Source organism: Rhinatrema bivittatum, chromosome 8 (genome assembly GCF_901001135.1).
Source record: "Rhinatrema bivittatum chromosome 8, aRhiBiv1.1, whole genome shotgun sequence".
NCBI classification, from domain to species: Eukaryota; Metazoa; Chordata; class Amphibia; order Gymnophiona; family Rhinatrematidae; genus Rhinatrema; species Rhinatrema bivittatum.
In genome coordinates, this window is record NC_042622.1 from 45422082 (window position 1) to 45435508 (window position 13427).

The window sequence follows — 13427 nt, forward strand, 5'->3', positions numbered from 1 at the left end:
AAGGTATTTAACTTTGAAGGTCGGTATAGAAAAATGCTAAATAAATAAATAAAATAAACATGATGTTGGAAATGTTGTCATTAAAGTATTTGGCAAGGGTGTTGCAGTTAGTTTCGGATTCATTGTCAGTTGGGGGGGAAGTAGAGGGTTTGGTGAGTTCAGAGACATAGGAGGAAAGAACTTTGGGATCATAGAGGAAGTTGTGGATCTTGTTAGTGTAAAAATCCTGTGTAGTTATCTGGAGAGCAGTTCTGTATTTGTGAAGAGTGGATTTGTAGGAGGCAAGGAGGGTAGGGGAAGGGTCCATGTGACAGGTTTACTCAACATTTCTTAGGGTGCGTTTAAGGTTTTTTAGTTCAAGGTTGTACCAGGGTTTCTTGTTATGTGAGTAGGGGTTTATTGATTTAAATATAAGGGGGCAATGCTTGTTGGCAATGGTGGAGTTGATTTTCGACCAGGTATTAAGAACGAGCTCTGGGTTGGAGCAGTCGAGTTCATCTAGTGCCGTGTTAAATGCGGTGATTAGGTCTTCTTGGTTGCATGATTTTCTGAATTGAATGAAAGAGGTGTGGTTTGACAGCGAGGGGGGGGGGTCCTTTTATAGAGAGGGATGATTTTATATAAGAGTGATCGGACCAGTGGACTCTTGAGCATGTGGGGGGTTCTGTAGGGTGGAAGAAGGAGTTAATGAAAATGAGGTTGAGGGTGTGACCAGCTTTGTGGGTAGGAGTATTAATAATTTGTTTGAAGCCCATGGTGTCTAAGGAATTTAGAATGGCTTCACAGCTAGGGGAGAGAGGGATCGAGTCGACGAGTAGATTGAAATCACATAGGATGATGGCTGGGGAATCGAAGTTCAGGTTTTTCATAATGAATTCAGTGAGGGGTGAAGGATTGTTTTCTAGGAGGCCAGGGGGTGAGTAAACAAAGCATATTTGGAGGAGGGGTGATTTGAATAGGCCAAATTCAATTTTGGAGTCAGAGTTGGAAGGTTGTGGTCGGAGATTCAAGGGTTTTTTTAGCTGCAAGGAGGAGGCCACCTCTGCGTTTCTTCTTTCTAGGAATGGAGAAAATATCAAAGAGGTGGGAGGGGAGTTGGTTGACAAGGACGAGGTCAGTAGGTTTAAACCAGGTTTCGGTGACAGCGCAAATATCAGAATTAAAGTCAGGAGCATATCATTTAGGATATGGGATTTTTTGACGAGGGATTGGGCATTGAAGAGGATAACTGAGAAGGCTGTTAGCCTGAGGAATTGTGTTAGAGGGGACAACATAATGGGAATGAGAGATCTTGTGCGGGCAGAAGTGTAAGTTTTGAGAGGAAATCTGAGGGTGGGGGGATGGTGTGAGATCTTGGGGATGGGGATGGGGAGAGCTTCCATGGTGGGGGAATTTTGGGAGGTTATATATTTAGGGGCAGGAGGGCGTAAGTAAAGGTGAGTGGGGTGGGAGATTGGAGGGTCCTTAGACTGGAGGGAGGGGGGCAGGGAGAGACTCAGGGGGGTGGGAGGAAGAGGGAGACTGGGTTACGCTGTAGTCAGAGAGGGCTTCTTAGAAGAATAAAGGGGTGGCACGAAGGGGCGCACTAAGGGCAGGCCCCTTAGTCGCTGGCCTTGTTTTAAAGGCCCTCTGTCCATAGGAAGTGACGTCGGCGGCTGGGCGGGACGCGGTCGGGCCGGAGGTAGGAGGCAGCAGCAGCAGGTCCAGTCGTGGCGGCCGCAGCAGGCTTGGGGCCTCGGGCAACTCCTGACCCCGGCGGGTCTGCGCCGATAGCACGGAGCTATCGGTGCCAGCATCGGGGAGGAGAAGGCTGAAGCGGAGTCGCTGGCCTTGTTTTAAAGAGCCTCCATCCATAGGAAGTGACGTCGGCAGCTGGGCAGGACGCGGTCGAGCCGGAGGTAGGAGGCAGCACCAGCGGGTCCAGTTATGGTGGCGGCAGCGGCAGCGGCAGGCGTGGGGCCTCAGGCAGCTCCTGACCCCGGCGGGTCTGCGCCGATAGTGGGGAGCTATCGGTGCCAGCATCAGGGAGGAGAAGGCCGAGGTGGCATCGCTGGCCTTGTTTTAAAGGCCCTCTGTCCATAGGAAGTGACGTCGGCAGCTGGCTGTTAGCTGAATAAGTGCAGTGCAGCTATTTGGCTGTTTTATAGTTAGCCAGATAAAACTTATCCGCTAACTGTAAGATAGCTGAATATATTCAGTAACAAGGCCACATCCTCATCAGTAACTCCACAAGGATTTCGTGCACTAGGACTGCCACAATCTCCTTAGGAGGTTCCACTTACTGTAGAATATCCAGAATCTTATGCTGGGTATCCTCCTCTATCTGCAACTGAAATGGGATGACTTTCACCATCAACCTGACAAAACCTGCGAAGGAAAGATTTTCCAGAGGAGAATTCCTTCTGTTCTCAGGAGGACAGGGGTCTGGGAAAAGGCCTACTGCTGCATCAGAATCTGAACATCAGCAGAATCATCCCCCTCACTCCGGTGGTCATAAGAGCCCTCATCCTCACTACCATAGGCAAGGGATGGGTCCCAAGGCACTCAGTCCCCAGCCAGTGGTATGGAAACCTAATTGGCTGGCCATGGTAGTCCATATCCTGAGGTCACCTCCATCACCAGAGGAGCTTCCTCTGAGGAACTGAGAAAGACCACTGGATCAGTTGGTGGTGGTCCTGATGCCCCGCTGGGCATCAGTGAAGCCCTGGGCACAGACACTGGTAAAGGTGTTGGTGGCACTCTGATGAGTGTAGACAGGAATTCGAGCAATGGCTCAAGGAGGGACAGTGCTGGGCCCAGTGCCAGTGGTGTACTGATGCTGATGCCCCAAATGTGCTTCTCCAGCTCCTTCTCAAAGATTGCCGATGCCATGACTGACTGCGATCCAGAGGCTTGATTAAATCCTCTTCCGAACTGAGAGGAAGATCAGTGGTGGACATCAGGACCGGAGGAGGCCATAGCAAAACCTTGGGATCCATGGAGGACTAGTGCTCCTCACCACAGGGTCGCTTTGGGGTTATCACAGACAAAGCTGGAGCATCCCCATGCCCAGCACCATGCATTGAAGAGAACCAAGGCCCATGTTTCTTTGACTACCCTCAAAGCTCCTATCAGTCCTTCCCTGGTTGCAAGGGTGAAGATGACAAAGCTGGTGTCTTCAACCTCAAAGAGGCAGACGATGACCTGCCTTTGGTGTTCCTAGAAGCCTTCAGCATCGACGGAATTGATGGCGCCTCCAATGTTGATGGCTCAGTGGCCATCAGTGAGACTCCAGGATGCCATGATATCGATGCCTCCTCTGATGCCAATGCCAATGGATCAGTCTTGTCCGGGACAAAGATTTGTTCCATCTTATCGAGCCAGGTTTTGGAGTCATATGGGCACACCTGCTGAAATCCCAGACATCATGTGATGCCCCAGGCAGAGGACACATCTATCATGGGGATCTGTGATAGATATAGTCCTTGTGTACTGAGTGCATTGCTTAATACAGGTCAAGGACATATTGTCATGAAAGAAAAGGGACATGATGTGGAAATCGATGGCGGTAGTTGTCAATGGCTAGAGGGCACAGAGCACACCGCTGCACCAGGAGATTGACTGTGAAAGGAAACTGAAAAACATTCAAAACCCTCTACTGAGACGATAAGGAGAGAACGGACATAGATATTTGCTTATACTCCTTGATCTTTCGGCCGCCTTCGATACAGTGAATCATAAATCCCTCATCTGTAGATTATCTGAAATAGGACTCTCTAGGCTAACGTTGAAATGGTTTACTTTATACTTAAGCAATAGAACTTTCTAAGTATTTTTTTTAACTCTAGTAAATCCAGAAATCACTTCTCTTGATACAGGCATTCCACAGGGTTCTTCCCTCTCTGCAACTTTATTCAACAACTACCTTCTTCCATTTTGTCATTACTTTCAGGACTTGGACTAACATACTGGGGTAGATTTTCAAAGGGTTACGCGCGTAAGATACGTGCCTAACCCCCGAAAATCTATCCCTGCACGCGCCGAGCCTATTTGCATAGGCTCGTTGGCGCGCACAAGCCCCGGGACGCGCGTATGTTCCAGGGCTTCGAAAAAGGGGCGGGCCGGGGGCAGGGCCGGGAGCATGGCGATGGGCCGGGGGCAGGCGTAACTTTTGGAACAAAGGTGGGGGGTGTTAGTTAAGGCTGGGGGGTGGGTTAGATAAGGGAAGGGAAGGTGGGGGGTGAAAAAAAGTTCCCTCCAAAGCCGCTTCGATTTCGGAGCAGCCTTGGAGGGAACGGAGAAAGCCATCGGGGCTCCCCTCGGGCTCGGTGCGCGCAAGGTGCACGTGTGCACCCCTTTGCGCGCGCCGACCCCGGATTTTATACCATGCGCGCAGCAGAACGTGCATGTCATAAAATAAGGGGTACATTTGTGCGCACCGGGTAGCGCGCACAAATGTACCACGTGGGGTAGATTTTATAAATTTGCGCGAGCGCGTACTTTTGTTCGCTCACCAGGCGTGAACAAAATTACGCCCCCCGGTCCCGCCCCGAACCGCCCCCTGACCCCGCCCCTGACCCTGGACATGCCCTGGACATGCCCCCTCCCCGCCCCTTTTACAAACCCCGGGACTTACGCGCGTCCTGGGGCTCTGCGCGAGCCGGCAGGCTATGCAAAATAGGAGCGCCGGCGCACGAGTGCCGGATCTGGCCGGATTTACACACGCAGGGCTTTTAAAATCCGGCCCCATGCGCGTAACTTTAAAAATCTGCCCCACTATATTTATGTGGATAATATCCAGATTCTCATTCCAATTTCAGATTCTATTGATCAAGCATTATCCAACATGTACCTTAACGTAATCAAACTATTGCTAACCCATATGAGGCTTAGTATTAATTTAGACAAAACAGAATTTTTATTACTAGAAAGGAAAATCGAAGCTTCATAAGGTTTTATGCATCCTACACAAAGCTATTTACGGCGGCCAGATTGAATGGTTAAATGCTACAGTCAGAATTCACACCCCTCAACGTAACCTTCTATCGTCTAACAAAGGTCTATTATATCCATCCCTTCCTTGACATCTGCACGTCTTAACCTTGTAAGAGAGAGCGATTTCGCTAGCGGGTCCAGGCCTCTGGAATACTCTCCCAACAAAGTTAACGATACAAAGCAATTTGAAACTGTTTAGAAAAACTTGGCTCTTTGTGCAGGCGTATAAAGAATGTACCTGCTAAACAGTGGAAGTGTTATGTCATTTGCTTTATCGAGTTTTATTTTTGTTTTAATGGTATTATTTTATTCCACTCTATTTATAGTTTTATGATTTATTTATTATAACTATTTTTCAATTATTAACATTTATATTTTATTATCTTACCTTATCTTTAGGAACACGAAGGCTGGTTATTAATGTCTTTACTTTCCACTTTATCATTATAACTTTTTTATTGTTTAATTCATTATTATGGTTATTATTGTATTTTTATATTGTTTTACATACCAATATTTTATTTTTATGTTTGTGAACCGTTGTGACGGCCTGTGCTATATGACGGCATAAAAAAGTTTATAAATAAATAAATTATGCAAGCCTGCAAGTTTGAAAAACAGCAAAAACACCAAAAATAGCTTCTGAAAAAGCCAAAAAAGAGGGGCATTTTCTTTGATTAGGGAAGTAGTCACTACTTTATTGGATTCTGTCTGCTTATTCACAGTTGAAACATTAAACTTCATATTAACTATTTCAGTATCACTAAAGTTTTACGGACTCAAATTTTAATTTGAGAGCATTTTCAAATAGTGTAGATTCATAATCATAAGGGTAAAAAATCAAATTGTAGGGGAGACCTTTTCATTGGACTAATCTAATGCATTTGTGATTAACTTGAGAACTTCCATCCTTTCTTCTGAACGGACTTAATCAAGAAAGTATGGCTCTTTCAAGTTAGTCAAAAATACATTTTGTTTCTAAGTTTTCAATTAAATCAAATTATTTATTCTTCTCTCTAATTCTCACTATAGCAACAGGCTCTTTAAATGTACCCCCTCTTCACTACAACTGTGAAATCATGATTTTTTTTTTATACCAAGATTTTAATTTTGATTTTGGTTTATTAATTATGTCACATTGCCTTTTCGGTTAATTTTTAAATGGAGGACCATAATGCTAATATAAGGTGTAAGCATGGCATCCAGAATGCAACTAATTCCAACTTGCCCTCTCCTACTGGCCATTCCCTAAGATCTTCCTTTTGCAAACATTCAGAAAGATATTCTGAGTCTATATGATCAAGTCCTAATAACACTATAGCAATGCAAAGCCCTTGTGAAAGCCATCACAGCAGGGTTGTAATTAACTTAGAACTCTCATGCCATAATGCTCGTTTTCAAAGTGAAATTATGTGTATGTCTGCTTTGAAAATTAGTTATAAAATTGGACTCACAATGGGCTGGATTTTCAAAAGGTTACGTGCGCCGGACCTATTTTAAAAGGCCCAGCGGCGCGCGTAAAGCCCCGGGATGTATGTAAGTCCCGGGTCTTAGGGCGGGGCAGGGGCGGGGGCGGGGCAGGGTATGAGCGGGCCCAGAGGCCTCTGACAGAGGCAGGTGCAAAAGGTAAGACAAAGGACAGGGAGGGGGTTAGAGTAGGGCTAGGGGGGGAAAGGATAGGAGAAGGGGAGGGAAGGTCAGGTTAGGGGGGAGGGAAGTTCCCTTCCAGGCCTCTCCTATTTCAGAGTGGCCTGGGAGGAAACGGGGGAAGGCAGCGCGGCTCGGCACACACAAGGTGCATAATTGTGCACCCTCTTGCGTGTGACGACCCCCAATGTTATGATATCGCGGGAGATACTATGCGGCATGTTATAAGCTGTATAAAATAGGAGGCAGGTGAAAAAGGTAAAATAAAAAGTTTGGGGGGGGTTAGAGTAGGGATAGGGGGAGGAAAGGTTAGGGGAAGGGGTGGGAAGTTCAGGTAAGGTGGAAGGGAACGGGGGAAGGCAGCGCAGCTCGGCGCAAAAGGTACACAATAGTGCACCCCCTTGCGCACGCCGACCCCTGATTTTATAACTTGCGCGCGCCTGCTCGTGCAAGTTATAAAATCGGGTGTACATGTGTGCGCGCCGGGTAGCACGCACGCATGTAGGCCGCGTGTGCTTCTTTTAAAATCTACCCCAATATGTTTCATTCTTGAAACACGAAAAATGACACGGTCTGCCACATTTTGGGGAATCCGAAGAGCCCATATCATGGGTTTAGGAAACCTCAAAAAATAGAATTACAGTAATCAAAACTATTTACAACAGTTTGGATTACAGACTGAAAATCATTGGATGACAAATGAGGCTGGAGCCAGATTACATGTAATTTGTAAAAGTTATTTTGAATGATTTTCTTAATGTGAGGTTTAAAAGAGAGTGTAATTTCAAAGATTACCCCCAAATGGTATACCTGAGCAGAGATGGAGAAATTATGACTATCGATCTCAATGAAAGCAGGAAGGACGTTCTTGGCATGACTTTCTAGGAACAGAATTTCTGTTTTATTATTATTTAAGCACAGTTGATTCTCAAATAGCCAGTTCTTAATACATGCTACTATGTCACCTGCAGGAGTCCCTTTGAAAATGACCTTCAAGTATGAAATGCGTACATTTCTCAAAAACTAGGCAGATTTTTCAAAACCTGCTTGCTAATCACTAATTCTCAGAATATTTTCAGAATTTTCTTCCTCTGCATTTTCACTTTTCTCCTTCTTCTTTCTTCTTTCTTTAGTGTTTTTACTCTGTGACACATCTTCCCCCTCTGACCTGCTCTCCCTCTCTCTTTCCCAAATCACAAATGTTAAAGCTCAAATATTATTTTGAAAAAGTGAAATTTAACAGTTTCAATAATTATGATGTGGATGAGACATGATAGATTGTCAAATGTTCTTTTCTATGTTTCACTGATCACCCGTCCTATAATACACATACAGGACCAATTGCTTATGGCTGTCAGACCTGTCTGAACTTGGCACATCTGTGGTGACTCCATTAAAAGTAATGGAATGACTGCAGTAAGGTATATTTCACTTTGGCTCTTCATTATAAGTTAAAAAGACCCGAAGAAGTGCAAATATTCATACTCTTCTATAGACTACATAGTCATAAATTTGTTTCTATATTTTCCAACTAGCTCACTTTTTCTGTTAGAATTCCATATTTTTGTATTTATTAATCGTGAATGTTTACTGTATTTAAAAATCTAGTTGTAGAGGCGCTAACCTAAGTTATTTTAAATCTCCTAGTACTAATCTGTTGGGGATAAAACAATTGGTGAATGAAGTGCTTTTCAAAAGCCTGAGTCCCATGGTAAGTCTATAAGCAAGGTATTTCTGTTAAAAGTTTATTCTCATTGTAGTGTGGCTCTGATCTCCTCATAAAAAGACCTGTTAAGAAAGAGCCTGCAACTCTGCAAATAGATATTCTCAGAATCCTGATAGGGTCTATACTCAGCTGCTGAATAGCTCAGCAAGTTAGCCCCTAGATTCATTATTCTGCTACATTTATTTATTAACAGGGTGGTCACTCTTTATTCTGTGATGCCATGCTAATTAAGGGAAGGGGAGGAGTATGGGTGGGATTTGGGCAGAGTTATGGCCCAGCATAGCAGAATGATGAGTCACGAAAAAAAAAGGGGTGGGGGGTTGCGTTGCACATTATCGTACCCATGATGCCACGGGAAAAGATGGTGTTATTTCCCGCAGTGCTGCTGACGATAATGTGGAAAACATTATCGCCGGCAGCGCTGCTGGGTCATAACTCCGCCCAAACCCCACCCATACTCCTCCCCTTCCCTTAATTAGCATGGCATCAAATGATAAAGAATGACCACCATGTTAATTTGGATATACATTTATTTATTTATTTAAAATTCTTATATACCGGCATTCATGATACAATCACATCATGCCGTTTTTCATAGAACAGGGGTGTACAAAGAACAAATGAGTAACCTATTAGTGAGGAGGAAGCAGTTACAAATAACAAGGTACTAGAACTGGGAGTAGAGAAGAAAGGGAGAGGATAACATTAGATAAAGATATTTACATTAAATTAACATTTTTACAATGGGAGGTAGTTCAACAGGCTGCAAGGGTTAATCAGTGTCCGGGAATGCTTTTTTGAACAGCCAGGTCTTAAGTCTTTTCCTGAAGATTGGGAGGCTGGGTTCTTGTCTGAGGTCTGGTGGGATGGAGTTCCATAAAAGGGGGCCGGCTGTTAAGAAGGCCCGATCTCTTAGAGTGATGTGTTTAGTAGTAAAACAGATGGCCGGTAAGTCTATCTGGCTAATTTTAGGACATCCCTGTGGCTTGGCCAGAGTTAGCTGGGTAAGTTATCTGGCTAACTCTGAATATTGAAGCTAGCCAGATAACTTATCTGGCTAACTCGACTCCTCCCCAATCCTCCTTTTCCTTGCACCTGGGTTATCCAGTTACAAACAGCCGGATAAGTCACTTAGGGGCAGATTTTCAAAGGGTTACGCGTGTAAGATACGCGTGTAACCCCCGAAAAGCTGCCCCTTCCACCCCCTGAGCACGCCGAGCCTATCTTGCATAAACTTGGCGGCGTGCGCAAGCCCCGAGATGCGCGTAAGTCCCAGGGCTTTCCTGGGGGAGCATGTCGGGGGCGTATCGGGAGGCGTGTCGCGGCTGGTGCATCATCGGGGGCGTTCTGGGGCGGGGCCGGGGGCGTGGTTCCGCCCCAGGGACGTTCTGGGGGCGTGGCTGTGGCCTCTGGACCAGCCCCTGGACCGAAACATAGAGCGCCGGCAGCCGCAAGTTACGCCTGCCTCCAGCAAACACCTAGCATCTTCTACTATAGATATTTATTTACATTCTTAGGTGCACACTCAATTACGTCATGTTAGTTATGATCTTATTTCCACAATTAATATTATTTATCTATACATTCTCATATTTGAAACCATACATCTAGCAGTTTTAGTTGAATGTATGTTGTCTTTTGCTTTTTTAAGTACATTTTGACATTACTGTATGTCTTTATTATTTATTATATTATCATTTTTTATGATTTTATAATGTGTTGGTATACATGGCTTTATATGTCTCTAATGTTGGACATGTTTTTAATGTATTTATATGTATTTATTTGTTTTTATATGTTTTTATATGTGTTTCTTTAGCCCCTGAAGCAGCTCTTTTGAGCGAAACTTGGCCTGAGTCGGGTTTTTTTGATGCATAGTGCTGAATAAAGAATTAAGAATCCTTGGTGTTCACCGGTTCTTTTCTCTTGGTTGCTACTGCAATATTGGACCAGTTTCCAGTTTGTTTCTTTAAATCTCACATAAGGTCTTAAGGAGGCTCAGTAACTGGAAAGGGTTAGGCCCTCGAGGAGCGAGTACCTGGTTCCAGGGAAAGCTCTGAGAGAGCGATGGTAACTCACAAATGTCTTTTTCTGAGATAGCTTCCAGGCAGTAGAGAATCTTCAGTGTGTTCAGGAACATGGGCCCTCAAGGAGCGAATACCAGTTCCTATCTGCAATCTGAAATAAAGAAAAGAGAGCAAGGCCCCCGAGGAGCGGGTGCCCCTGGTAAGTCCGAGGAGGCAGAGTAGCTTGGACAAATCCGTAGCGAGTATTCTTGTCCTTGGAAGCGGATAGAGATGTGAATCGTGTGATCGATCATCTTAACGATCGATTTCGGCTGGGAGGGGGAGGGAATCGGATCGTCGCCGTTTGGGTTTTTTAAATATCGTGAAAATCGTGTAAATCAAAAACCGGCACATTAAAACATCCCTAAAACCCACCCCGACCCTTTAAAATAAATCCCCCACCCTCCCGAAACCTCCCCCCAATGCCTTAAATTACCTGGGGTCCAGTGGGGGGGAGGGCGGGAAAACCGGCACACTAAAACAACCCTAAAACCCACCCCGACCCTTTAAAATAAATCCCCCACCCTCCCGAACCCCCCCAAAATGCCTTAAATTACCTGGGGTCCAGAGGAAGGGTCCTGGTGTGATCTTTTACTCTCGGACCTCCGGTGCTTGTAGAAATGGCGCCAGCGCTACCTTTGCCTTGTCATATGACAGGTGAAAGGTAGCGCCGGCGCCATTTTGTTTTTTGTCCCCCGAGGTCAGGAGCGTAGGAGATCGCTCCCGGACCCCCGCTGGAACCCCAGGAACTTTTGGCCAGCTTGGGGGGGCCTCCTGACCCCCACAAGACTTGCCAAAAGTCCAGCAGGGGTCCGGAACGACCTCCTGCAGTCAAATCGTGTTGTCTATGGCCGGCGCCATTTTGCGCCGCCATTTTGCGCAAAATGGCGCCGGCCGTAGACAACACGATTCGACTGCAGGAGGTCGTTCCAGACCCCCGCTGGACTTTTGGCAAGTCTTGTGGGGGTCAGGAGGCCCCCCCAAGCTGGCCAAAAGTCCCTGGGGGTCCAGCGGGGATCCGGGAGCGATCTCCTGCCGCGAATCGTTTTTCCATACGGAAAAACCAAAGGTAGCGCCGGCGCAATTTCTACAAGCACCGGAGGTCCGAGAGTAAAAGATCACACCGGGACCCTTCCTCTGGACCCCAGGTAATTTAAGGCATTTTGAGGGGGTTCAGGAGGGTGGGAGATTTATTTTAAAGGGTCGGGGTGGGTTTTAGGGTTGTTTTAGTGTGCCGGTTTTCCCGCCCTCCCCCTTCCCCTCCCCCTTCCCCCGATTTACGATTTTTTGACGATAAATCGGGGGAATTGTTATTGTATCGCGGCTCTAACGATTTTTGACGATTTAAAATATATTGGACGATATTTTAAATCGTCAAAAAATGATTCACATCCCTAGAAGCGGATGACGTCACTTCAGGGGACGCCCCTGAGGTTCACGCCCTTGCTGGTACATACATCGGAGCGCGCATGCGCGCGCCCTACATCATCAGGAACATGGCGGATCTGCAGCATTGAGCCGGTCCAGGTATGCCGGAGAGAGGCAGCATGGAGACGCCGTGGCAGCAACCATCCATCAGACCCAGAGGGAGTCGACACAGAGGTAGAGAGGGTGGAGTGAGGGTGTCGAGCAGCGACAGACGCAACAGTAGAGCATAACAGATTGCTAACTCCTCCTACCTCAGGAGCTGATTCGTAACAGATTGTTAACTCCTTCCTCCACGGGAACTGATTCGTAACAGATTGCTAACTCGTGTGGATCTGGCTTTAAATTGAGAAGCAGTACTCCTGGGAATCCAGCTTAAGGTATTTATTTATTTATTTATTTATTTATTTATTCGTTTTTATATACCGTCATTTGGTTTAGCCATCACAACAGTTTACAAAATCAAATAAAAATCAGATAAATTATACATAGTTGCAAGAAAAAACAATAACAATAGTGAAATGGTAGGTAGAGGAAGATGGTGGGGTGAAAGAGGGGGAGAAGGGAAAGATGTAAAAAGGAAAGTAACAATAATAGTTTTAATTCATCTTAAAGGAGGGCTTCTATCATTATTTCTTATTAAATTCTGAAATTGTAATACTTAAGGTTGATGTCAGTTGTAGTTACTGTTTCTTTCTTGTTTGGGTTTGAAAGGTTGAATTGATTGTAGATGGATTGTTAATATAGATGATCATTGATGTAGACTGTATGAAAGAGGAAAGTTTTTAGGTCCTTCTTGAACTTTTTGATGTTAGATTGAGTTCTTAAATAAGGTGGTAGAGAGTTCCACTTTTTTGGGGAAGCAATGGAGAATGCTCTGTTTCTAGTAGTTGATAGGTATGGGATGTCAGTAACCCCATGGACCCGGCACACCTCTCCGCCTTGCAGGTTATACAGGGCCTGGCTCAACGCATCTCAGAACAGCAAGAAACCTTGGAGAAACTTACTGCAGCATTCCATCAGCTTTATATACAGAAGATACAAGGCACAGCTTCTACCCAAGAAGGTCAGTTACAGTAGGTAACTTTAATAAATCAATGTCTGAATACATTGAAGAAAATTTCCAGAAAGGGTTTATTCGACCATCAAAGTCGCCAACCAGCGCAGGCTTTTTCTTTGTAGGGAAGAAGGACGGTACCCTACGTCCGTGTATCAACTATCAAGGTCTAAATTAAATCATGATCAAAGACCGTCACCCCTTGCCGTTAATCTCGGAGTTGTTTGATAGGCTGCAAGGGGCCAAGATATTTTCAAAGTTTGACCTGAAGGGGGCCTACAACCTCATCCGCATTCGAAGTGGTGATGAATGGAAAACAGCCTTCAATACGCGAGACGGCCATTTTGAGTATCTGGTAATGCCGTTCGGGTTATGTAATGCACCTGCTACATTTCAAAATATGATGAATGACATCTTGCGGGACCTGCTATACAAGAACGTGGTGGTCTACCTGGATGACATACTAATCTTCTCCCAGGATGTGGAGACCCACATTACAGATGTCAAGCAAGTGCTCTACCATTTCTGCGAA

At 45.5% G+C, this 13427-nt stretch overlaps 1 protein-coding gene across 3 annotated transcripts in view; it reads left to right on the forward strand.

Moving 5' to 3' along the window:
• The window catches only part of LOC115097704, a 70561-nt gene that overhangs the window by 42506 nt on the left and 14628 nt on the right, over window positions 1-13427 (forward strand). For all 3 annotated transcript variants that reach the window (XM_029613672.1, XM_029613673.1, XM_029613674.1), the window contains one exon: window positions 8269-8332. In XM_029613672.1, the coding sequence (XP_029469532.1) occupies window positions 8269-8332 (64 nt within the window). The remainder of the gene's footprint in view (window positions 1-8268; window positions 8333-13427) is intronic.